Source organism: Tyto alba, unplaced genomic scaffold, assembly GCF_018691265.1.
Source record: "Tyto alba isolate M040663 unplaced genomic scaffold, T.alba_DEE_v4.0 Super-Scaffold_2, whole genome shotgun sequence".
NCBI lineage: Eukaryota > Metazoa > Chordata > Aves > Strigiformes > Tytonidae > Tyto > Tyto alba.
The window spans coordinates 12422941-12448212 of NW_024881282.1; the positions used below are offsets into that span (position 1 = coordinate 12422941).

A 25272-nucleotide genomic window follows, 5' to 3' on the forward strand; every position below is an offset into this window, starting at 1 on the left:
GGGGTGGGGCTTACCTCCGCCTCTCTCTTCCCATTGGCAAGCTGGCTGTCAGTCAAGTGGGACTCGATCGGTGCGAAAGGCGCCGCCGCCGCAGGGCTGTCGCGCCTTAAAGGGACATGCACTAACGTGGGGTTGCGCCGGCGGACATGGCGGCGCGCGGCCGCCAGCGCACGGTGAGAGGAGGGGGAGTCGGAGTCCGCCGGGGCCCAGCGGCGCGGAGCCGGGGCCGCCGCGGCGGTGAGGGCTGCCGGGGCCTCCTCAGGCGGGCGGTGCCGCGCCGGCGGTCCCGGCGGCCGGGGAGGGGGGAGGCGGGCCCGGGGCTTCCCTGCGCTGCTCGGCCCGCTGGGGCGGGGAAGGGCAGGGAGGGAAAGGGCGGGAAATCCGGGCACCGGGGGGTCTGGCGGGAGCGGGGCTGCGGGCGGGCGGCCTGTCCGTGGCGGCAGCAGCGCGGGCGGTGGAAGCTGCCGTGGCTTTTACGTGCACATATGTATAAGCTGTTGTATACGCACACGTTTTACAAAAGCGGCAGAAAAGGAGAAAGGAGCTCTGCTATTTAAGCCAGCGCGGACCCCGTGCTAGTGCTTGGAGGGCGTATTTATAAGCGGATGGGAATAAAATGTTGTAATTCTGTTTGTTTTCAGGAATAATTTAGGGTCGTGACTTTGAAAGCGCCTCTTCCAAAGCCAGAGGAGGCACAATTAAGCAGTGCAGTTGTGCAATTACGGGTCAGTTACGCTACCACAGGAAGCCGTTGCTTCTCACGGGAGAGCTGGTAATCGATTTAGTCTCTTGATTTTCTGCTGGTAGGATGAAAACGCCACCTTAAACTGAGGTTTGACTTCAGGGCATACCTGTGTCCTTACGGGGGTGTGTGTGAGCACCAGCTGGATTTGCAGGTCACGGGTAGGTGGTTGCATGGAGGGGAGTAGAACCTCCTGGTTCGCGTTCTTCTGGAGGTGCTGAGCTTCGGGAATTACCGGGACCCCCGTCTCTGCTGCTGTCTAGTGACATGGAGCTTGGCTGGTGTGTGTGTGCAGCGTGGGGGGCTGTGCTGAGCTGGGGGGATGGACGCTGCCCGCCTCCGCCAGATCCTCGCCTGAAACAGGAGCTTCCAGTTTGGTTTCTCATCTGACATTTTGGCTTGACATTTTGGCTTGATGTCTTTAGCTCTGAAGTCTGGTGGCTTTTTTGGTTGGGTTTTTTTTTTTTTTTTTGTGAGTAGCTGTGACGTACACAGGCTCTAGAGGAGTTGAGAAGGTGAAAAGGATGAAGCATGATGGTGTGCAACATATGTCTTGTGAGGAGTGAGGGTCTCACTAGCTGCGTGGTGAGCACCCAACTCCATGTTCGCTGTTGTGTGTCTTCTCCTCTGCAGTGTGGTCCCATATTTATACCTGCACCAGCAGGAATGGTGACTCCTGTTCCCTTCCTAACTGATATTTCTCCTAGCATGCGTAGAGAAGGATGTCGGAAAGCTAGTTTTGGTATTAAGTAAATGAATGGAGTCTGTTTAATTAATTTAGTCAGTAAAACAAAACTTTTAGGAAAAAAAGTTGCACACTGAAGACTTTTGTATATGTTGGGAAAAAAAAAAAAAAAAAGGAAAAAAGCAAACTTTACACTTTCTGAACTTTGAAAATAGTTGCTTTTAACACGTTTGGCACACTGCAGTGTTGTACCAACATCTTTTTTTCCCCTATTTGATGTAATGGCTTGACTGAGCTAACTTTTAATGTCTGCTTTTAACTAGACTTGTTACTTAAATTTAGAGCACTCCTGACTCTGTATCAGGGAGGCACAGACATCACTTAGGCTGGCCTCTGGGTGATAGGGGCTGTTCTTCCCCACTCTCCCAGTAATGCAGTACTGAGGGATGAGGGCAGGCTGCTAACTGAGGTTGTCCCTCCAAAATGGCTATTTTGAAAGTTTCAGTAACTGAGTACTTGGATATTTTATGCCCAGTGATCTCAATACCCGGTTACTCTTTTTTTCCCAGTCTCTAGATAATTTTCCCCTATTTCAGCTCTTTATCTTTTTTAACAGAGCATGAGAACTACTGGCTGTCATTTAAAGCATTACCAAACTTTTTTTTTTTCTATTTTTTTTTTTTTCTGTTCTGAGCATCCATATAAGAACTTACAATACACCCACTCTTAATTCAGTCTTTTTTCCCAGTGCTAGTAACAAAGGTGCTGACTTGGTCCCTTTATATATTTTTTGCTACAGTTATTGCCTGAGAGATTTTCTTCATTTTTCTGCCTCTTTGATTCTACATTTTGTATATAAATCATGTTACTTTTACTTTCCAGGGATCTAGCGAAATTCCATATGAAAATGAGAAAAATAATAGGGCTTTTTCCTTTTTCTTACCTGAAAACGTTTGGTATAGCACCGACATAAATAGCCTTCTGGAAAGTTTTCCATGGTATGCGGTATTTCCTTACTGCAACAGAGATGTAGCAATGTTGTTACCATCTACACAAGTTGATTAGTTTGAAAAGTATACCACTGCCCCCAGTTGCTGATTCTTAACTTTAAAACTTTGCATATAAGGTTATGGAGGGGTTTTGGTGGGTTTTTTGTTTGTTTTGTTTTCTTCTACCATGTTTAGTCTTTGGGAGCTTCAGGAGGTCACAGCGCATTACTGTGTGTTAAGCTATTGCTGCTCTGGGTCTTTAATGTTCCCTTTTGCATGATTGCATAGTCAGGGGATACTCAGTGGAAGCAGCAATAGATTTTGGAAGGTAATGTCCTCCGACCTGTGAAGTTTAAATGCTCTCAAATCACTGCCATTACATAACGCTGGTGTACTTAGCTCCTTGTGGGACCACTGAGCTGCTTCTTGTACTATTATGAGACTTTAGTGTGGCTTAAGGAAGGAAGACTATAGGGAGTGCCCAGAATGAGGGGAGAAGATGTAGTTAGCAAATGTGGCCTAGCTGAGATTCAGAGCAAATATATAGATCCCTGATTTTCATACATATTTTTTAATGTTTCAGGATCTTCCTGAACATCACAGCATGATGCTCCCCATGAGAATTTCCAAGAGCAGAAACAGACTTAAATAGTTTTTAATGACTTGAGAGAAATTGAGAAGAGCAGAGAATTAGTGTGATACTTGAGTCTGAGATTTGTGATGGGAAATGCCTTGATGCTGTTTTGTAAACTTTCTCAAATTTTTCACTCAGGTTATTTAGAAGTTGCTATTTGTGAAACAGAATATAAACCAGTCTTTTGCCTAAATATTTAAGGAAAATATACATGGTAGCAAGTGATTATTTAGACTGAAGCAAAGAATGATTCCCTACACAATAGACACTATTTAAGCACGTTTTTTTTCAGTACTTTTCAAGCAGATATCTGTACTGACTATTACACTATTCAAATTAGTACCTGTACCCTGCATCCAGATGAAATTTAGAAGACATGCAACTAGTCCAAAGCCTGTATTTGTTTTGCTTTGTGTAACTTGGTGTTCAAGTGTTTGTGCTAGCATTTTCTTTCAGCTAGTCTACTGTTGGCTGGAATTATGTTACCTATGCCAGTAAAAAACAAACAAAAAACTCCTGTAGTTTGTTGTTTTTTTCTTTTATGTAGTCATTTTTAATTCACAGACAAGATTTTATAGGTGAAACATAAAGACATCTAGGAAAATTGTGATGCTGGCAGACCTACTTTGATTTCAAACTGGTTCCCCTTTTGACTGTTTCATGGGATACCTTTGATTTGGATCAGTAGCAGACAGTATGTTGATATTTGAATCAATAGTTGCTGTCATTTAGGTTGCTGAGTCTTATATTGCTGCTGTTATTCTGTTGCCTGATGTGTAAATTACTATGTTTTGGTTGGTTCATTTTTACTTTGTTATTTGGTCTTACAAATGTCTGTTTATCAATTCAACATCCTGTAATGCTGATGGTATTTTTGTAGGAATGAGGTTTAGGTTTTGATGTTAGCACCTAACAGGCTTTCATTTGGTTTTAAATTCACATGTTCTAGTTAGACCAGTATGGCCACTGAGCATAAACCAGTGTGTATATGCATGCATACTAAAATCTGTTCAAAATATTTTTGTTAATATATTCTTAATTAGGGATTAGTGTTTTAATTGGCATTCTGTGGTAGCAAAAGTTCTTGTGCAAACGCAGTTATTCCAAGAGAAGCAATTATGTTGTGGAGGAAAGTAAATGTGAACTGCAAAGCATTCCTAAAACTGTGCTTAGAAATGCTGATTGATACATTCAGAGTACTTAGGGTTCTAATTTTCTTGTCTACAATAAATAATTTATAAGAGGAAATCAGCTGTATATAGGCTTTAAATAACTTACAGATTTTCTTAGATTTTATCCCTGTATTGTTTTTCTTCCTCATAATGGGTTTTTGGCTGTTGTCTAATTTGCTATGAAATACTTATATAAATACTTTATGTGTTTTAATTTAGGTGATGATAATATATCGCAAATACCCAATAATTGGTTTTTGCAAAAGCTTAAAACCCTGCCAAGATCAGCCATTGCTCAGTTGACATTTTAGTGAAGTAAGTGCTCTGTGGAAAGCTGCAGAAGCATTGCATCTGCCTGCAACCCACTTCTCTCTTAGGTTACCTTCAGATGCTATTACTGAAATGTTTTGTGGTGGGTACAGTAGAGAGAAATTACTCTTGCTTGTTAAAAATAAGCATTTGTATTTTATTTAATTCATATACACAAATCGGAAAGCTTAGATCAGGTAGCCAGTTTTTGAGTTGAAACCATAAATACGGTATACTAAGTGCTGTGATCCTTTTGCTTAGAAGAATCGTATTATAAATAAAGCATATGGTTTAATGGTATGCCAACAACTCAGTGAGTTCACAGCTAGGTGGTCCCCTCTGGTCATTGCAATATCCAAACCACAGCAAAAGGTTGGAAAGTTGAGGTAGAGTGCTGGGGAATCCGTGGTCTCTGTGGCCATGTTTTTGAGAACAGTCTCAAGATGCTCTAACAGCACGTTGATGCTCAGGGACAGAGGTGCCTTCCTGGCCACGATCTGCTGCTGCTTTTCTTGTGCTGATACCACTATCAGGGGTAGCATAAAGTCATCTAGGTGCGTCTGCTGGTGAGGTTCTGCCTGGTCATGGAAGGATAGGAAAGATTGAAGCCAGTGGGAAAGAGGTTGGGACTATGCAGCTGGGAGGGTGAGGTGAGGAGAGGGTGTGTTCCCCCGCCCACTCTAACAGCTCTTATGTTAGATGGGTCGTCCTGCGTGTGCTTTATCAGGTTTGGCCACCTTGGTGCAGTAGGTATAATCAGTAGTTAAGAAGGTGGCTGTTTTCCATCTGATACCTTCTCACAATAAGCAAAAGACAGTATGAGTAAGTAGAAAAGGAAACTAGTATGGAAAAGACATTTTCTTTCTGATACTGTTTTTAGTGGAGGGGAGTTGGATGTAAAAATGACACAGCCTAAGGCTGTATGGAAGGAAATACAGCTTTTGAAGTATTTACAGGCTCCTGCAGCAGCACTTCTACATGTAATCTGATCGGATTCTACTTTTTCTTTTTGTTGTGACAGAGAAACAAATTACTGAATAACTGCTCATTTTGTTTTCAGGATGATCTGCACAAAACCCATAACTCTGCATCAGCCACAGATGGACTCTCTGCAACTTCATTTATAGAATATCCAAAGTACAAGCCGTTTATTAATTCAGATTTGCTGCGCTCCCCACAGAAACCTGTCATTCCATATCCTGAAAGCAACAGCAGAGGTAATAGTTAAACAAAGTTGTTTTCTTACCTGTTGCCAAATCATACAGTGAAATACTGTATGTCCACATCTACAAAGGTTGCAGTCTTTTTGTCCTTTTATCACTTCCCAGGGATGTGCAGGTCACCTGTTTTGTAGGTCCGTGGCACTTCTCTTTCTGAAGAATACCTAATGAAAAAAGTCATCTTACAGCTGGAGGAAGATGCTCCTCTTCTGTAGTAGAGAGCTGTGAAATTGTCCTGACATGTTTTCTTTGTCCCTTCTTCAGTCTTCCTCTCCCACAATCTTTCCTCTCATGAGTTCAACAGCTGAGTTTGAAACATGGAGACTTTTTTCCCCAGAATGGTTTGGAGACAAGGGAGAAGTTTGGTCCCATTGAAATGGGAATACTTGTCAGGGACAAAGGGTGTAGTGGGAATATTTATCATATCAGTGAAGACTTAGAGGATACAGGAAAGAGTTCAGCATAGTGCTGAACTGAGAGCTTGCACCACCAAAAAGAGAGGTGATTTTTCTCCTATTTAATCTTGTTTCTAGGATATTCCTTCTCCCTCATTTCCCACTCTGGTCCTGATGTTCATCTCCAGATAAACAGGTTCATCTTGCCTGACCTGACATGTACAAAACCATTCTTGGTTAGTTTTCTGTTATTTTGGTGAATTGGCTTTTCATGCAATGAGATGTACTCCAGAGCTGCCTTAGGGTAAGTACAGGAGGCAGCCCCGGGAGTTGGGAGGCCAGAGCAGGACTGATCCTTTGATACCAGCTTTTTAACTTGGGGTCATTGCAAAAATACTCCCTTTAAGACTGGAACTGTGTGAAGAATATGAAAAAACTTAATATTTTTTCCTCATAAGGAGAAAAGTGATGAAAGATGTAGGATAAATCCTAATATTGCTCAAACTAAGTGAAAAATCAGCATGATAGCCTCAAGTCTCTGTTCCAGTAACATAATTCATGCCTGAATTACTAGAGACTTCTACGTTAATGACCTAGTAGAAGAAATCTCAATTCTTGAAGTGCTATTTAAAATGCAATATATGCTTTCATACGCTCGAAGCCATCAGTTTTGAGAGTGCTGTTTATACAAAACTAAAGTAACCTTGTGACAGATAAAAAATTGTACGTAAGGGAAAGAGCTTTCTTTTTAATTACTGATGCAGGTGTAATTTTGTAGATTCTGATGCATTTTGCATCAGTGACAAACTTAAGACTTCCGAGTTTTCACTTGGCAGCTTTTTTCAAACAGGGAATTTGCCAACTCTGGAGTAAGTACAGGTGAAGGGAGACAGTCTGATAAATAATATCCCTTTTTAAAAAACTGTTTAAGTAAATACGAATATGTACTGAAAATTAAATTGAACAGGTAGATGATCTAATGTCTTACTCTTTTTGAACAACCTGATCTAGTGGAAGGTGTCCCTGCACATGGCCGGGCGTTGGAACTGGATGCTCTTTAAGGTCCCTTCCAACTCAAACCATTCTATGACTCTTTTTGCATAGCTTTTAAAAATGCAGAAGTGTTCTGGAGTGTATATTTTACTAATTTTTAAGGATATGGCAATTAACTTCAGATGGGAAAATATATTTGATTGTTCTTGAGGGTCCTTAGCACCCCTCCCACCCTGCAATTTAAAAAAAAAAAAAAAACCAAAAAAAAAAAAAAAACCAAAAAAAAAAAACCCAACCAAAACAAAACATATTGAAAAATGCTGAAACTGAGAACAGTAAATTCTGCTTATTTTGGTTGGAATTCTTTGTTCTATATGAGTGTGTCTCCGCATACATAGCAGGTTTTAATACTCTAATAAGGATGACTGAATGATACTCAGCATTCTGTTGGGTTTCACCTTCATCTGTTCATTGCATGAATTGCTTTATTGCTGTATTTTGTTAGTCCTTATTGTAAATATACAGAGATTTCAATTTAGCATTAAGGATAGTAGTAACAAAGTTGTTCATAGTTTCAGCCATGCCCATTTCAACTGAATCCCGATAACAGTAGTATAAATAGAGTTGAGGGTACAGCTGGTGACTGATCTTGCAAACAGGGCCAAGTTATCTGTAACTGTCTCTGTAACTGTGACTGCTGTCACTCATTTACGTAACAGGTATCTTAAAGCAGGTAGTTTTTATTAATATGGTACTCTAATGTGCAATTCTGCATTTCAAGATTTGATGAGTGGTTACCCTGGCAAACTCATTCTGATAATTATTCTTCCTTTCTTTTTTTGTAATCTGATGCTCAAACAAATACGCAGTCCCAACTTTTCTTGTGCTCGTGCATTCTGTAATAAAGGTGCATTCTTTCTCTGGGGTGGATTTAAGCACAAAGGGGTGGGTTAATGTGACCTTGCAGATTAGTCTGCTATATAAGCTGTCTGTACAGATGTCCCTGTGTTTTGCTTTAATGGGACTGTATAGGGGAAGGGCTTATGGTTATGGTTCCCTTTGCAGAATTAATACAGCTAAGAGACGTAATACATCAGATTACCAGCAGATGGTCTAATTGCAAGGTGATGTGAGTTCTATTACTACTGCTTTTCTTTTTGTGGTAATGACTATATAAAGGTTTTGTTGAGTAATTGCTAAAGCAGGGAGTGGAATAGAAAGAGGGAAGGTTGTTCAGCACAAAGGAGATGCATGTCTTGGGGGGAGGAGGGGAACACAAGAGCAAAAACAGAAGAATCAAAAAAAAGAGCTGCCACTTAGAGAAATAAACTCTTTTATAGCCCTTCCGGTAGCTAACCTTTATTCTGCTCTGTGACGAGTCATAGGAACGTTGTGTTTGCGTATTTGTTGTGCTAGCATGCATTTGCAGAGGAATAAAAATATAAAGAACTGCTACTGTTTTAACTATGTAGTTGTGACCTTTAATTTCCTTTTGATAAAGAGTCAGAAGATGCACTGTTTGCACTTAATCTACAGAATATTTATGTGCCTTGTTCTGGGAAATGGGTGCATCTTTCCCAGATGTTCCAGAGGAAGGTGTGCACCAAGGGCATCTATTTGTTTGAGACTAGTTTTAGGATCAGTTGTGGTTTAAAGGGAAGCAGGTCTTAGTTCCTGGAAGGACTCTTAGAGGCTGGTAAGGAACACTGTGACTTTCTTACATAACATGCTCTTACAAAAGCATTTCAAGTTCGATGTTATCTTGAAGTGGTGATTTAATGGTATCTAACAAAAGGTATTTGTTCAATTGCAGCAATATTTTCTGCTCTGAAGAATCTCCAGGAAAAAATTCATCGGCTGGAGTTGGAACGGCTTCAGGCAGAAGAGAATGTAAAACACCTCAGCAGGGAAACAGCAGACTACAAAAAAGTACTAAGTGAACAAATGCAACACAAAGAGCATGACAAGACTGAAGTGTCAAAGAAAAATCAAGGTTGTTTGCAAACTTTATATAGATACTACACAACACTGATGTGGATGAATCTTGGTTTTTATCAGTGCAGAAAACTAATTTACTTCTTTCAACATCTTTTACTTTGCAGTGACAAATGGAGTTACAAAGAAATAGTTTTAAAAGCATATTTTGTTTTGGGGATTTGCATGCATACAAAAGTTCATTAGGCTTCATCTGTGAGTTTCTTTAGGTGGTCCTTTTCTTGTTTGTTCTGGAACTGTCCCGAAAGCTTAAAAAAAAAATCCCTGGAATAAGCAGTACATGATTTCATTTTTCTGCCTTTTGTTATCTTCAGAACTGGCTTCTCAGTTGGCAGCTGCTGAGTCTCGGTGCAGCCTTTTAGAGAAACAGCTGGACTACATGAGAAAAATGATCCAGCATGCAGAAAATGAGAAGTCGCATCTCTTGGAGAAACAGGTGTGTTCTCAAGATCATCTCAGGATTAAGTTATGAAAATTATAAACTATGTCATGATTTTTTGTAGTTACTGTAATTTTAATAGCTTTATGTGTATTCCAGCTGGCCTTTGTAAACGTCGGTGTGGGTAATTTCCCAGTCTTGTCAGGACCCTGGTATTTTCTGCCTTTGTGCACCTGTCTCTCAGGCAATATCAGGCTCTGATATTAATAAGAATTGTTTGTTTCTGCATAACTGGCTTAGCACAGTAGCTCATCCTTATTCCCTCAGTGTTATAGCCAGGTGCCACTGCAAAAAAACCTGCATTTTGTCTTTATACTCTTCAGATCTTTGGGGGTTTTCTTTACTAGTACTGTTTTTGCTAAACTGGGACTGAAATACTGATTCTGTAGAAATAATAGTAAAATTTCTGTGTCCTGCCATCAGTGACTTTGAGATTTGCATTTTCTCTAAAATTAGCTTGAATTTTGTTTTATAGGGGTATGGATCACTTAGAGCACTCTGGTCATTGGTCTCTAATAGACTGAAATAGGACATCCACAAATACTTACTGAAGAAAAAAACCTCATGAGTATTGGGGGTTTTCTACCACATTGGGCTCGGAGGGAAGAAAGACTGTAGAATTTTTGCTCATCTGAATCTGGTTGAGTATGAGGCTCCCAGCATTGATGGGCTAGTGGTGCACTTGCTGCCTAATTGTATCACCATCTAAAATTGCATAGAGGAAGTAGCAGTTCCTTTGAACTTTTTCTGGGTCTCCTTTGTGCTGAAGACAAGGATTACTATAGATGGTCTTGGTTTATTATGCTTATAATTGTTTTGCTTTTCCCTTCTCCCTTCAAGGGTTCGTTGGAGAGAGATCGACTTCTTGATCAATCACATGTTCAGTCTAAATTGGAAAAGCTGGATATGCTGGAAAAAGAGTACAGCAGACTTAATACAATGCAGTCCATAGCAGAGGTCTGTCATTTCTGTTGGATGCTATATCAGATTTATCTTGTTTATTGTATCAGCATTTTATAGCTCTATGTCAATAATAGAGCTAAACAGAACTTTGTGCTGTAGAGAGAGGCAGCAACTAAACATCTTTTTTTTAAAGCTAAAGTGTTGTAAAAACTTGAAGTTATTGCTGAAAGTCTATATGGCCAGGTAGTCTTTAGGTCACTACTCAGTACAAGAATTGGAGTTTTGTTAAGCCTTAATAGTATCTGTTGGTGTTCGTCTTGTTCTTAGTTGGTGCATAGACATGTAGGGTTGCTGGCACTCCTAATCTCTCAACTTCTGAGTTGGCCTTGCATGCTACTGAATGCTAGCAGTTATATTCTGATATGACCTAGATGTCACTTGACTTGTGTGGTTTTGGTGTGTATTTTTTCTTTTAGCCACTTACTCTCCTCCTTAAGAAATGCAATTATTATTATTTTGCTTGCAGAATTCTGGAGCTTGACATTGTTAGGCTTCCAGCACTGGCTGGCTGTCAGTGGGTTTGAGCTAATCTGCCTCTTCGGGATTCATTTTGAGTTGGTAGCTTTTAAAAGTTCAGTATGACCATGTTTGATCGTATTCTTTTTGTGTACCATCTGTAGTGTGATTTCTGAAGTCCAGTCCACATGCTACCTCCTCCTGCTGCTGTAGAGAGACCACAAGACTCCCAAGCATGGGACCTATGGAGAGCTTAATGAGGGAGGGTCATCCACCTGCATATTTCTTTAATCCAAAAGGAGGAGATAGTAGATGATTAGATTGTGGTATTGAGGACAGCTCTGGCCTCCATCATGATTGTAGGCTTGCCACCCTTCACACCAGCCCTTGCCAGGTGCTGAAGTAGATGGTGTTTTCCAGGAGTACATAAGGAGAAGTTTGGTAGTAAATCTTTCATTAGTTGGTCTGCTGCAGGACCTTTAGACACTACCGCTATTCTCAGGAGTCCCTGACCCCAGGTAGGTTTAACAAGCTGTTTATGGTCTTGACACCCCATTTTGATAAGCTGCATTTATGGAGTAAAAGTGCCTTCATTGTTTTACATGGGACAGACTCTTTCAATGAGAGATGAGTGTCTCTTGGACTTTGTTCACTGAAAGTAGCAGTATGTTCCTCCAGTATAAAAATAACTGGTTTGGCAACAGGAATTCCTTTCTCAAGGGTTTTTATGAAGTTTTTGACTGGTAGCAGCTGGAGTTTGGTGGGGCTGGGTTGTTTGTCTGTTTGTGCTTGGCTAGTAAACATAATTTCAGCATAACAGTTTTTTTTTTTTGGTTTGTGGTTGGTTGGTTTGTTGTTTTGTTTTTTTTTTTTTTTTTTTTCTTCCCCCTGGATCCAAGTAGATGCCTTTAATTCTTTGATATCTTTAGAAATGAGTAGCTGCCACAATTAGATATTTTAGTGGAATTTTGAATCAGTTCTAGGAACTGGGAAATCTGGATTTAGCTCTGACCAAAGTTTGTTTTCCTTGTGATCGTTTTGCTGTCATGAGCTGTTTTCTGATCGACAGGTCTGTCTGCCTCTGTGCTTGCAGGCTGTTTTTCTATGTGAGCATCCATGTGCAAAGTGGTACCCTATAATCCTGAAAGGGTGACTGCACACTTTGCACAAAACAGTTGCATCTGTTGCCCCTCCAATCTCTGCTTTAGTTGTGGCAAGACCACAAGAACATTTGCAAGTTTAATTTGAAGCAAGAAATAGATAAGAAAGTCTGTTTCTATGTATGGTGTGCTGAAATAGATGGAAAGTGGTGAGATGACTACTCCTGAGCGAGCAATGATTTAGCTGCCTCTGATTTCAGACACTCTTCCAGAGAACAAGTTGTATGGGGGTCTTACTGAAAGCATTTAATCTTTGCAGAGCCACTACCTGGCCCTGTATTACCTTCAAGCAATTTACCAATGTTAATATTGGTTGTAAAAAAGAAATGCTGAGACAATCATTCATGTGAAGTGCTTGTAACTGGAATCCCTGGCTCAAAAGCATTTTCTGGTGTATGTGTATTGCAGCTGTAGTCCTGCAGTGCAGGCTCTGGATAGCTGACTGAGAGGGCCTGAACCTGCCTATGTCTGAGGATGGAGTCAGGCGATGGGGTTGTACCCTAAAAGTGCAGTTTGGACTCTGGTTTTGCATGTGGCCAGATGACCAAAATTTGCATGTAGGTGTAGATGACACGTTTTGTAGAACTGTAGTTGGTAGTAATCGATCTTTTCTTGATGCTAACAATGAGACTTAATAAAACCCCACTGTTCTGTGAACAGAAGTAACGAGTCCTCTCATCCTGTTGTGGCTGCACGCTACCTAAGCCAACAGTTTCTCCTCTAACCTCTAATTGCCAAGTGTCGAGGAGCAACATCTGCCCTGTTCCAGCTGGGCATGGGCTGACTGCTCAGCTCTGAAGCGGGTGCTAATTTGCAGGGTAGTGAAGCACAGAGGCAAAACTTGTCCTCACACTGGAGACATTTCCTCTCTGGTGGAGCTAATTTGGATGTTTATTCAGGCAACCAATTTTGGGGAAATTTAGGTGTTTTGTATCTTTGAGGTCTCATACCTTCCTGTCGTCTTTGGTTAAAGTTGTTTGAAATTTATTTCGCTGACAGGCCAGGATGAGTGAGGTGATTGCATGAAACCTAATTTTCCTTAGATAATGAGCAAAACCAGACATTGAAATATTTTATTTCAATTTTTTCATTTATTTTTTTTTGCAGCAGCTACTGGTGACTGAGCAGTGTTTTAAGCAGCCCAGTGCTGACCTGCAGCACCCTTTCTGTGCCACGCTACCTTACGTGATGGGGAGCAAGGCTGGGGAGTGTCTGTGTTGGCTGTTAGCCAGCTCTTTGGACTTGTTCCCTCTTGCTGACGGACCAGTAATCTGTGTCTTCCTGAGGGAGAACTGAATTTGGAAGATGGATTATGTAATACTTTTTTCTCTAAGCAAGAAAAAAAAAATTTTGAGAAGTTAACTTGGATAGGTAACTTCCAACAGGGTCTGAAGACACAGTAAGATACACTCTTGCTGTGCAGTTTCTGTTGCACACTGCAGCTAAACAGCTGGCTACCCAGTTTATTTCAAAAGCATTGGCCCAGCTTCATGTCAGTCTTCAGTTGAAGTGGAAGATTTGCTTTAGCATTTCTATATTAAAAATTCTGTCATACCTGACAGGTTAAACAAAGATCTTTGTGCATCTGACCACTGAAATCAAGAATTGTGCTGCATGCTGTAAAGGGCAGAAGATGATTATAAGTTACCTGGAATATATCTGATCTGAATGAGGAAAATAAAATTAGTCAAGAGGGCTCTTTTATTCAACAGAAGTAGTTGGTTCCTTTATATGCCTTTGTCCTCAGTGTTTATCCAGGGTTTTGCCTTTTATCACCTTTCTATAACAGCTGTTTATATGAATCTTGCAGTTAATACTTATTAAAGCAGGATTGAAATATTTACTACTTTAACATAGTGGGTTTATAAACAAACAGGTGTACAAATATACCTGTTACTTTGATGTGCATGCTTTTCTGACTTAAGTTTGATTAGTAGTTCTTAATAATCAGTCTTTGAGAAGCTGTTTTGTGTCGTGGAGCTCTGGATCATTTTTGCACTCTGTTGTATAAAATCAGAAAGTTATCAAATAACTTTAACATTGGGTGTTAAGTAAGTGTATCCTACTTACACGAGGTTTTCATCTTATTGGAGGATTTACAAAGAAATGTGTGCCTTTCCCCTCAACTCTGTTCCTTGAGAAGGGCTTTCAAAAGAGTTCTTACATGCTTTTAACCATAAAAAGATGAAAGCGGTTCCGTTTTGCTTAAAGATACCTCAGAGGTACCATAAACTTTCCTCCCTCTTTATTAAGAAGGTGGATAGATGTTCAAAAATTCCTGTCTTCTAGGAGTTTGTTACAAATATTAGCAAGTATACCTTTAGTGGTGTAAGTAAAGCAAGTCTTCTCTCAGCTTATAATGATACATGATACACCTTTGCTGGCCCTTCTGTAGTACAAAATCTTTCAGGATAATGTACACAAAACAACCTACTTTTCTAGGTTTTATTACAATCAAAGAGAAAGGGCCTTGTGTATTGTTCTCCCTGTATGCTGCGACTTAAATTCAGATACCAGTTGTGGAAGTAAAAATAGAAAAATCAATGAAGTTTTAAGCATAAGCACTTGACTGCCTATATAGACAAAAGATCAGCAGTCATTTTAAGGCTGAAGTCTTCACTTAGCTTTGAAGTTGTAAGTTGAACTGACGTACTTTTGCTCAAGCTGTTAATATTGTAGGCTTCAGGAAGAAAAAAATTGTTTAATTACTAATGCTATTATTTTTATTCAACTTTGACTAGAAAAAAATGAAAGAGCTGGAACAGAAGCTTCAGGAGGAAGAACATGCAAGGAAGCTTGTTCAGGAAAAAGCAGCTGAGGTAACCAACAGGAAATTTCTTTTGTACAGATATGCACTGTAATTAGCCCTTCCTTTCCATCAACTTTAAAACTAAACTTGCTGAAAGTGCTTCCCATATACAGAATAATTAAAACCTTGGTTTAGTCTCTCTTTTTTTTTTTTTTTTTTTTTCTTCTGTCTGAGGTGCCAAATGTTCCGAAGTTCTTTGAGCTTTTTGGAAACCTTCTAACAGCACCTGTGCACTGAAGCTTGATTTCTTCAATAAAAGAAGCTAGCTGGAAAAGAGGAGTAGAAATACAGACTAATTCATAGTTGAGGAAGATGTATGAAGATCTCTGCTTTAAATAGGTCAAGGTTAACAAGTGTGCTCCCTAGTTCATAATTGTGATTAGAAATACTATAGAAGGAGGCAAAAAAGAGGCAGCATACTATTGGTTACGAGCCCATAAGGACACTGGTCTCCTAACCTTGAAGTGTTGTGTTCATTAAATGTTCTTTGTATGCTGAATAAGTATGTAGGTAAGGTGTTATGCCCTAGCATTAGCCTTTGTCATGGGGGGAGGGGGGGCATGTCAGAAAGGGTGTCTCAGTCATGAATAATTGTTCTGTGAATGCTTCTAGTTGAGATTGGTTAGGAGATGATTTCTAAAGCCATGTCATAGCTTCCTCTTGGAAGGAACAACAAAGTGTGTGAATTCTCACTGTCAACAGTGAGCTCCTCATCTTAACGCTTCCAATAGATGGGTTGAGAAGTTTTTTCACCGTCAAATTTAATAGAACAGAAGGAGAGTTTTCTGTTTACTATATGCCACAGGATCAGTTGTGCTGGGTTGGGTGGCTCGACTTCCCTAATACCTTGTCAGGTGTAAAGCACAGCTGCTGTTTTGGCACTTGCCTGCATGGGAGTAATACAGTAAGACTAATTCTCTATCTTACTAGGATTAGTGATGAGTAATGCTACCAGAGGAAGTATTCTTATTTAATGTTTAAATTGACCTTGGACTGCAGAAGCATCTGAAAAAATTGCAGTCTTTGCTTTCAGAGAACCTATATTTTTAAAATTCTTGTTTTGTAATTCTTGGCTTACTCTGTCTCTGATTATCTATTAATATAATTCTAGTAACGCCTATTATTCCCTCAATTAAAGCTTCAGACAGGCCTGGAAACCAACAGACTACTGATTCAAGCAGCATCACCATTGCTTTCTCCAAAAGCAAGAAAACCCAGGAAAAAAACTAAGCAGCCAGAAAAGGTAACATGGGGGAAGAGAAGGGTAATTACTAAGGAGCTAAAGACGGCTGTGTGCATGCAGTCAGGAAGTAGGTTGCCTCTTTCATTACAAAGCAAAGGGAAAATGGGTTTGCTGTAGTGTCATCTTTAATAAAAATTTCTCTTTCCAGAAATGCTCTCCTACGAGCCATCTCACTGTACAGCCGCATTACAGACTGTGCCTGGGTGATGTACCCTTTGTAGCTGGGAAGGTGAGCTGCTTAATTCCAAAGTTTAATTGCTCAGTAGCTGCAGCTCTTCAAGTGGCTTTGGTTTGGTGCACTCCTGACACCCAGTGGTCAGATCATTTAATTTTCTTTGACTTTTCCTCCAGCTTGTCTCCAAAAGGCTTGTTGAATATTGGTAACTTGCTGAACTGGCATTTCCAAAAATGGGTCCTCTCTATGCTGCTTGTTGAGCTGTTCTTGTTAGTGTATATTCATTCAAACAAAAAATACATTCTTTGCAGCAAATCAGAAATGTTACTGTTTGTAAATGTTCTTCATTATTATCAAGTAGGTGGTTGACAATGCCATTTAAATGAGGTGTCTCTTACTTTTCCTTCCAGTCTACCAGTCCCAGTCACTCAGTGGGCGCCAATGTGCAACATGTCCTACACCTGATGAAACAACACACGAAAGCTTTGTGTAACAATCGTGTGGTAAATGATACTCCACTAGCAAAACCCATCAGTGCTGGTCATTCTGTCAGCAAAAGCAGAAAGTCATCTCTGCCAAAAGATTCTTCTTCATCCCAGGAAGAGCTCTCAGAAGTGTTGCTGACTTTACAAGATGAATTTGGACAGATGAGTTTGTGAGTTTGGCATATTCTCCATTGCAGATTACGAATGTAGATGATTTATACTTTTGCCTTTTGCTTTAAAGTTGGAAGGTTTTGCCTGAGAAGGGAGTTAACTTTAGGAAGTCCTTTGCATATAATCTCTTTGTTCTACTGGGTGAGGTGGCTGTCATTTCTCCTTGTGGTTAAAGCAGTCTGGATTCCATACCTGCGTTTATATGCAGCAGTACTGAATCCATAAGGGGTAAGGGAGAAGTGTGGTAACAGCCCCTGATGCAGTGGACAAACGCTCCATTAAAGGACAGCTTTACTGGGCATTTTGCTTGTCCTGGTTAATATAACATGAATTGTTACCCTCCTGCACAGCTGCAGCAGATAAATACACAAAATAGTAACTGAACGAGTGCTGAGATCATGCCCTCGAGGGGTTATCTGGTCATTTTGAAGGTGTGATTTGAAGTTTGAAGCTACTTATATTGTTGAGACTTAACGTTGCAGCATCTTGCCACCAGGATGTGCTACTGGAATAATGCTGCTAACCAGCAAAACTGTTCTTACTGGTTTGTTATGGCATGTTGAACATGCCTGGCTGCCGATGCTATGGTTTACTACAAGTGTTATTTCTGAACTGGGTGTACAAGCACTAGAAGCCAAGGGAGTCTGATGCAATCTTTGTTCTGTCTGAATTCCATGCTAGTGATCACCAGCAGCTGTCAAAGCTTGTCCAGGAGGCCCCTACCATTGCAGTGAGGGAAGATCTGGAGAGGGAGCTTGAGGCACTGGTGGGAAAAATGGAAGCAAAGGCAGATCAGATCAGCAAAGTCCGGAGACATCGGTTGCAGGTGGGTTACTTTTGACTATGTTCATGGTTCTGTAGAGCTGCTATGGTTTTTCTTATGCTATATCCTAATGTAGCAGTAGTTGAATAAAGCAGAAGTAACTACTGTAGAGCAGTAGTATCTAGCTCTAGCTTTGATGTCCCACAAATGGAGGTGTCTGCGTACCTCCATCTTTCTGTCCCAGTATTTCTGCAGAAGCATTCTTTCTGTCTTATGTCGCCCCTGTGCCCACTTTTCATCCTGTCCTGGGAAGAGCTTTCACATCTTTGCACATGAGTTAAGGCAATCCCAAGCACAAATACGGGCTGGGTGATGAGTAGATTGAGAGCAGCCCTGCAGAGAAGGACTTGGGGTAGCAGTGGATGGAAAACTGAGTGTGAGCTTGGAACATGTGCTCACAGCCCAGAAAGCCAACTGTGTCCTGGGCTGCATCAAGAGCAGTGTGGCCAGCAGACTGAGGGAGGGGATTTCCCACTCTGCTCTCGTGAGACCCCCCCTGCAGTGCTGTGTCCAGCTCTGGGGCCCCCAACATAAGAAGGACATGGACCTGCTTGAGTGGGGCCAGAGGAGGCCACAAAGATGCTCGGGGGGCTGGAGCACCTCCCCTGGGAGGCCAGGCTGAGAGAGTTGGCGGGGTTCAGCCTGGAGAAGGCTCTGGGGAGACCTTAGAGCTGCCTTCCAGTGCTTAAAGGGGGCCTGTGGGAGAGATGAGAAGGGACTCTCTTTCAGGGAGGGTAGGGATGGAGTGAGGGGTAACGGTGTTAAACTGAAAGAGGGTAGATTTAGATTAGATATGAGGGAGAAATTCTTCCCTGTGAGGGTGGTGAGACACTGGCACAGGTTGCCCAGAGGAGCTGTGGCTGCCCCCTCCCTGGAAGGGTTCAAGGCCAGGTTAGACGGGGCTGGGAGCACCCTGGGCTGGGGGAAGGTGCCCCTGCCCATGGCAGGGGGTTGGGACTGGATGATCTTCAAGGTTCCTTCCAACCCAAACCAGTCTATGACTATGATCTTTTCCTGCATTGTATTTTACACTTCTCTCATCCCCTCAATCTTTTAACAGTTCTTTGCTTGGAATAAATGGCCTGCCTGTGTTTTGATTTGCATTTTTATAAAACCTGAAATATCTGTTTCAGCTTAAAACAACTTTCAAAATGTTTTGAAGAGTGTAGCCTGTTCATTCAAAGCTGTAAAACTTTTTGAACCCCTATTTTCTCTGATCTTCATTAATTCTAGTGAATTTATTCCGAAGAGCTTAATCCCATGTGTTTAATCTGGTTCAGTTCACATGAACCGAGATTTACACTCACCTGACATAGACAAAATATGTACTGAGAGCACTGCTGCTGTAGTCCAAAATGGAGATGTGAAGTGGTTTTGGTTAGACACATTACTCGCCTTTGATCTCATGATCTTCAGAGGAACTGTTGCAAAGAAACAGATGTGTAGTAGTTCCCAGTAGTAATGATTCTGCATATACTGAGGCTTCTGACTAGCTATTGGCAAGAGTTCGAGGAGTCAGGATTTAGGAAAATTGCTGCATGCTATAAACTAGGAGCAGGGAGCACCACTACCTGAAGAGAGGGGAACTATCGAAGCCACCCATTTTGTGGTTTGAGAGTATGAGTGTGTCTGCACCTCAGACCGTCCAGTTCCCCGTGCAGGGTTGTGCCAGCTGAGTCTTTGTTGATGAGTACTGAGTTTTACGAGCTGTGACTCACAGTGCTGTGTGTGGATACCAGCTCTTCACCTCAGCACAGTTCTGGTATTTTTTTTTTTAAGGCTACATCTCTGATGATGACTAGCTATTAAAATCGCTAGTATATGTAGAAAAAAAATGTTTTCTGTTTTTTTTAATCACTGGATGGTAACAATGACAAATCAACTTTTTGTCATATGTAACTTTTTCTGTTACATTCATAACAGAGATTTTTCTCCATAATGAACTTGTCAGTAGTAGTTCAGACTATAAGCTGAGCACAGTTCTAAAGATGTGAATATAGCAATGCTGTGTAAGGAAAATAAAGTATTTGTCATTCAGGGTGACTTGGAAGCATCTGTTTGCTTAGCTGAGTGAGATAAGTGGTGGGATATTTCAGCTGTCTGGAAGATTTTCCCAACATAAACTGAAACAAGGTGATTGCTTTATGTTTTTCTTCGGGCTTCTCTTTCAGCTAGAGAGACTTAAGAGAGAATGCAAGTCCAAAAAGACTTCTGCTAAACAAGTAAAAGACAGCAGGTTCCCTGTTAGTGAGGTTAAAGTAACAACTACTGTAACCACAAAAGGAAAGAACGCTGGTCCCATCAAAGTGAAACCTGGAGAGAGGAGTCGGAAAAACCTTCAGTTGCTGAGAGACATGCAGACCATACAGACTTCACTACAGAAAGATGATATCAGCTGGGACTACTGACTGTTCTGCAGGAGATGTTCTTGAACCATCCCGGTCAAACTTTCTCACATTCTGGACATAAAGCACCTGCCTTTCTTGCTGTGTGAGAGACTACTGTATGCTAAGTGCACTTTTGGAATATGGGCCCTTAATTCTCCATCCCTGGGTTTGATTGTATATATTATGGTCTAGCTTAAACCACATTCAGTTTTTAAAGGTACGCAGCCACTGAATCTAACCACAGGTCTCCACCAGTTCCTTTTGTGTTACGGTCCCAGCAGTCCCTCCATTTCCCCTCAGCACACCAAGCCCTGCGCCTTCAGGTGGGTTGGTGTGTGTGAAATGCCAGTGCGATTTCATGCTGCTGTTGAACTGTACATTGGGAGGCTTCTCAAGATGCATCCTGTCTGAAAACGATGCTGTGACCCCTGGTCTTAAGGGCTTTTGTCAGTTCTGTTCTGTGTGCAGCTGCAACTACTCAGACTCTGAGAGGGGCTAAGGGAGAGCAGGGATGCCCTTTTAAAGGTGTTCTATGGAGCTTTCCTCAAAAGGCTTTCCTAGTTCTTGTTCTACATTGCATTAGTCAGCATTAAGGGCAATGGATGTTTGAGTACTCAAAGGAGCAAAATAACTTTTCCAAATTATTTTGCTTAATGATAGATTGAATTCTTTTAAAGTCTTAAGACTGAAATTTTTCTACAGAAATCCTACTTTATGAAAAAGCTACAGGATAGGGGATAATATCCTGTCTCCTAGCTCACAGCTTTGGGTGGTAGAGGAATGATATAAAGCACAAGTGTTTTAAACTGCAAGTGCCTCAATCATGCCATTCAGTCCTGGCATCTTGCTTTTAACTTGAAATACATGCTTTGATGAGCTATCTACTTTGGTAGTGGTGCAGTTCATTTTGCACTCTCACTTGCACAGCTGAGTAAATGTTATTTATTATGTTAATAATGTAAAGAATTTCCTATTAATGGAATGTATAGAAGACCCAGATTACCTGTTTATACAGTTGAAAAATAATAAAGCTGGCTTGCCTGTTGAATGAATGGTGGGAAACCTGCGCTTCCTCTAAGCTCACTCAGCGTTTGCTGCAGCACCGTGGCCCATCCAGCATGCTTTTTTGTGGTGATGTGCTGGCTCCCTGGCCAGGGTAATGAACAGGAGCTGCCAGCAAGCTGCGGGTAGGTGAGAGTTGGAGTTGTCCACCCTTGCCTGTAGCTGAACAGGCAAGGAACTCTATAGGGTCAACACGGGCACAAGGGATTTGAGTTTTAATTATCTGTCAGTGACCCACCCTGCTTGCCTGGGTGCATCCAAGGCACAGAAGGTTTTAGCTCCGAGGAGAAATGCCCAAAGCTGTAATCAGGCCTGGAGCCATCCCCCTTAACTTCATTTACATTAGAAACTGACTCCAGGTAGCTGGAGTAACTCCTGGAGAGCAGTTCTTTCTGGAGGTTCTGAAAAATCAGTAGCTGAAACTACACTCTAATTTTGGTTGGGAAGGGCCTCTGGGGAATCAGCTTGCTCAGAGATGGGTTAATGTCAGCATTACCTCCAGCTGTCCTCATGCAGCTCCTTCCTGAGGGAGGCCTTAGGAGTACTTTAGGCTCCATCTGTGCTGCACAGGGTGAATGAGGTGCCCAGGTTGGAATGCAGCCTACCAGGGGTGAGAGCATCAAGGAGCAGGCATCGAGCTGATCTCAAATCATCCCAGTCAATTTGGACTTAACATGAGTTCCATAGAAAAATGTAAATCTTCCTTTTACACAGAAGTTACTGTGCTAATGCACTGTAAAGTGCAGACATGGTTTGATTTATTTTTAATTGTGGAAGTGTTTTTCTAATATTGAGCAGCTAAGCACTGTATCTGGATTAACACTGATGTGTATAGAATAAGAGAAGCTTTTCTAAAGATGGATTTTGGTTTTCTGTCATTCCAAACTTCAGATTTTGAACATGAGTATCTTGCAAGACCAGCTGCAGAAGAATGAGAGAGATTCGGACTTGTCCTACTACATTTTCAGTGCTATTTTGTTAGTATTTGCATGTCCTGCAAGTCCTTTGGAGAACCACATAATTGAAGATAAGAGCACAGGAATTTTACCCATTTATCAATTTTTATTCGTGTTAAGGAAACCAAACAGCCTTCATCAAGAAACAAAATATACACACATAGTCAATTTGCTAATATAGAATAATGCTATGAACCATCTCATATAGTGATTGTACACAAGAGCGTATCTGCCCTTTAACCTGAAAGCAAGTCCAAGTCCTTCAGAAGGTATTTCATGTGGATTCATTGCACTATTGAACCGTAACATCTCAGGCCACCCTGTAACAATTGCAGTGATGCTGTACAGCCTGTTATTCTGTCAGAAGGTGGCTGTGGATTTCTCTAAGTACTGAGACCCTGATAGCAGTAGAGTAGGCAGAAATGGAACTGCAGGGGGAAATTGTTACTGCCTTGGAAGGAACGTGGCTTCTGAAAGGCAACTTCTTCTGTGTAAAGTGGTTCCCTTGTACTCTCAGAATATACTTCTCTGTCCTGGAAGAGAGGCTGAGTGAAGCAGCCTCTGATGGGTGTATTGAACAGGTGACCACAGTATGGGATCCTACTATAAAAGAACAACACAGGAGCCCAGACCAAGCCCTGCCCCTCCTCAGCGTGGCCATCAGAAGCAGCCTGCGGTAAAGATCCTTGCACAGACACAGCTTCTGTCAACCTGTAAGCCCTACCTCTCTTCTACAACCCTGAACTTGTCTGTTTGGAACAGCAATGGAGCAGCCATGGTTTCACCAAGTGTGGGTTTTATCTCTACTTCTACAGTAAAATTTTGTATTAAAATTGAAGTATGCTATGAGGAAAAAGACTATACACAGGGCTCAAACTGGCTAAGTGGTTTACCAGAATACCCTTAAGTAGCAGTTGCAATGCAGACTGAAAGGCTTCTTTGGTCGATATGCAGTTGCTTCCATTAGTTAAGAGAAAACTGAAATACCTTAAGTACATACACCACTATGATCCTGCACAGAAGCATTAAAATTGCTAATTATGCTTACCCAAGCAAAATGAAATGACTGATCCCAGCAGTTCACATGTGCCCCTTGGTATTCCCCTGATGAGTATGAGGCACTGGAGGACAGAGGAGCTGCAGGAAGCCCAGGGGAGCCATACTCTGCTCCACCCCCCACCCCCCCCCCCCCAAGAAATAAAGGTGCTCAAGTTGCATCCTGGCACACCCACTGCAAACCGTAAGCGAGACTAAAGGTTGCAGAGGGGGAAGTAAACGTTGTCCTACAAAATTAAGTCAGGATGTGTAGCTTGCTCCTCTACCACCATGTTTTATTGGTAGAAGCTGCCCTTTCTTTAAATAAGGCATCATTTACATGGCTTCCTATGATCTAGATCAAAGTGAAGGGAAAAGCGAGAATGGTGCTATGTTTCAGATGCTATCGCTGGTTGTCTCTAAGTATGCTGGCCAATGCTCTCATTATCACTGCTATGCAGACATTAATAGCAGAGGGTTTAATGACTTTACAGCTGTACTGTAGGCTCCAATACAAAGTCAGATGTGATATTTCCTTTTAGCAAAGGGGAGATTTTTTCAAACTTCTGAGCAGACATTTTTCTTCCACAGTACTTCATTCTAGTGCACAGTCTCTCTTTAAAGCCAAGTGATTTCCAGCACATAAGTGACAAAGAAAGAGCACTAGGTTTCTTCTAGGTGGCAAGCGCCATTAGCTTGTATTATAATCTAGCACTGAGAAGGTTAATTGCATAGGGGGCCTGGTTGGTTTGTGTGGTTTTGCTTAAGCTTCCTCTAGTGCTACAGTACTAATAAATTACCCTGGAGAGAAATAAATAAATAGGTTGGCATCTCCCAGACACCGTGCTGGAAATCCAGAGGGTTTCAGAAAAGCTGCCCCCATGGTCCTGGGAAGGTACTCGACAAAAAAAGTCTGTATTATACAACTGTCTGTACAGGAGCGACGCACTGTGCGGGAGAGCCAGCTCGCTCTGAGGATGAGGTGGAACGGTTGGTGATTTCTCTCTGCAGTTCTTCTACTTTCTTCTGCAGCTCAGCCCGCTTGGCAAGAAGCTCCTTGTAGCGATTGTGGACAGGTTCCTGCAAAAAAAAAAAAACGTGTAGCTGAGTGCTGGGAGGTAAGCATGGAAGTGGAAGCCTGAACCACAAAACGTTGTCGCTGGCCTGGCACACAGCTTTGAGGGAAGGAGGGGTGGTAGGTAGGTTGGTTGTGTCACTGTCTCCAGCCCAGGGGTAGGCAAGTAGTTGCTCTGGCTCTGGGATACTAATTTTATCCAACACGCATAGTGCAGTAGTGGCTAAACAAAATGCGTAAATTTTGAAAGATGACAGTTACAAAACTCTAATATCTGACATTTCTGGGGGAACGCTGGCTTTGGCATCTCAGCCTGGCCATAATTTCGGGGCTTTGGGGAAAAAAAAAAAAAACACAATACACATTTATTTAAATATTTTCACATAGTTCTGACTGTTAAACAGTACTGCAAAGCATTTGTGGGTCCCTGTATCTAATATCCCAGGTTTGCAACACTGTTAACTGCAGTTGGGACACTGAAGCAATTTTTGTCCCTTCCTATTAAAAAGTGAGTTCAGCATTTTGGGCCACGCTCAGACTCCTTGTCTCAGGTGCCTGCCCTGGGCAAGGCAGGCTCCCTGCTGTCTGGGCTCAGGGGTGTAACAGGGTCAGACCCGGGCGCCGCAGGCAGCAGGTTCCTGTTGCCAGTCATCTACACCCAGCCCCAAAGCTCAGACCTGGAATCCCACATCCAAAGAAGTCTTAGGTTTTTAATCTCTTTCGTAAAGAAGAGATAATTCAGATCATTTTCCCAATATTCTAAGTGAGGCATTTTCCAAATTGCTCAGTATCTTCAGCTCCTGCAGATTTCATGAGGCAGCAACCTCCAGGTGAGCACCACACCAGCCAGCTCTAGGTGCCCTTTGCATTTGAATTTAGTCTTTTGTTTAGATTGAAGC

General features: G+C 41.7%; 2 protein-coding genes across 6 annotated transcripts in view; one reads left to right on the plus strand and one right to left on the minus strand.

Moving 5' to 3' along the window:
* Nucleotides 1-62: 62 nt before the first annotated feature.
* CEP57 (centrosomal protein 57) lies at nt 63-21297 on the plus strand. 3 transcript variants are annotated; one of them, XM_042792893.1, is made up of 11 exons: nt 63-173; nt 5592-5748; nt 8953-9132; nt 9449-9570; nt 10414-10530; nt 14894-14971; nt 16100-16204; nt 16353-16433; nt 16790-17034; nt 17717-17861; nt 20030-21297. In XM_042792893.1, the coding sequence occupies exons 1-11, from the start codon at nt 147-149 to the stop codon at nt 20264-20266; spliced, it is 1494 nt and encodes a 497-aa protein (XP_042648827.1). In that variant the 5' UTR covers nt 63-146; the 3' UTR covers nt 20267-21297. The 3 variants fall into 3 exon arrangements, with proteins under 3 accessions (XP_042648827.1, XP_042648829.1, XP_042648828.1); XM_042792895.1 differs by having other exon boundaries at nt 20034-20188; XM_042792894.1 differs by lacking the exon at nt 16353-16433.
* Nucleotides 21298-22349: 1052 nt separating this feature from the next.
* Nucleotides 22350-25272, minus strand: part of MTMR2 (myotubularin related protein 2) — a 64679-nt gene continuing 61756 nt past the window's right edge. For all 3 annotated transcript variants that reach the window (XM_042792608.1, XM_032990876.2, XM_032990878.2), the window contains one exon: nt 22350-24378. In XM_042792608.1, coding sequence (XP_042648542.1) covers nt 24217-24378 — 162 coding nt within the window. In that variant the 3' untranslated portion in view covers nt 22350-24216. The remainder of the gene's footprint in view (nt 24379-25272) is intronic.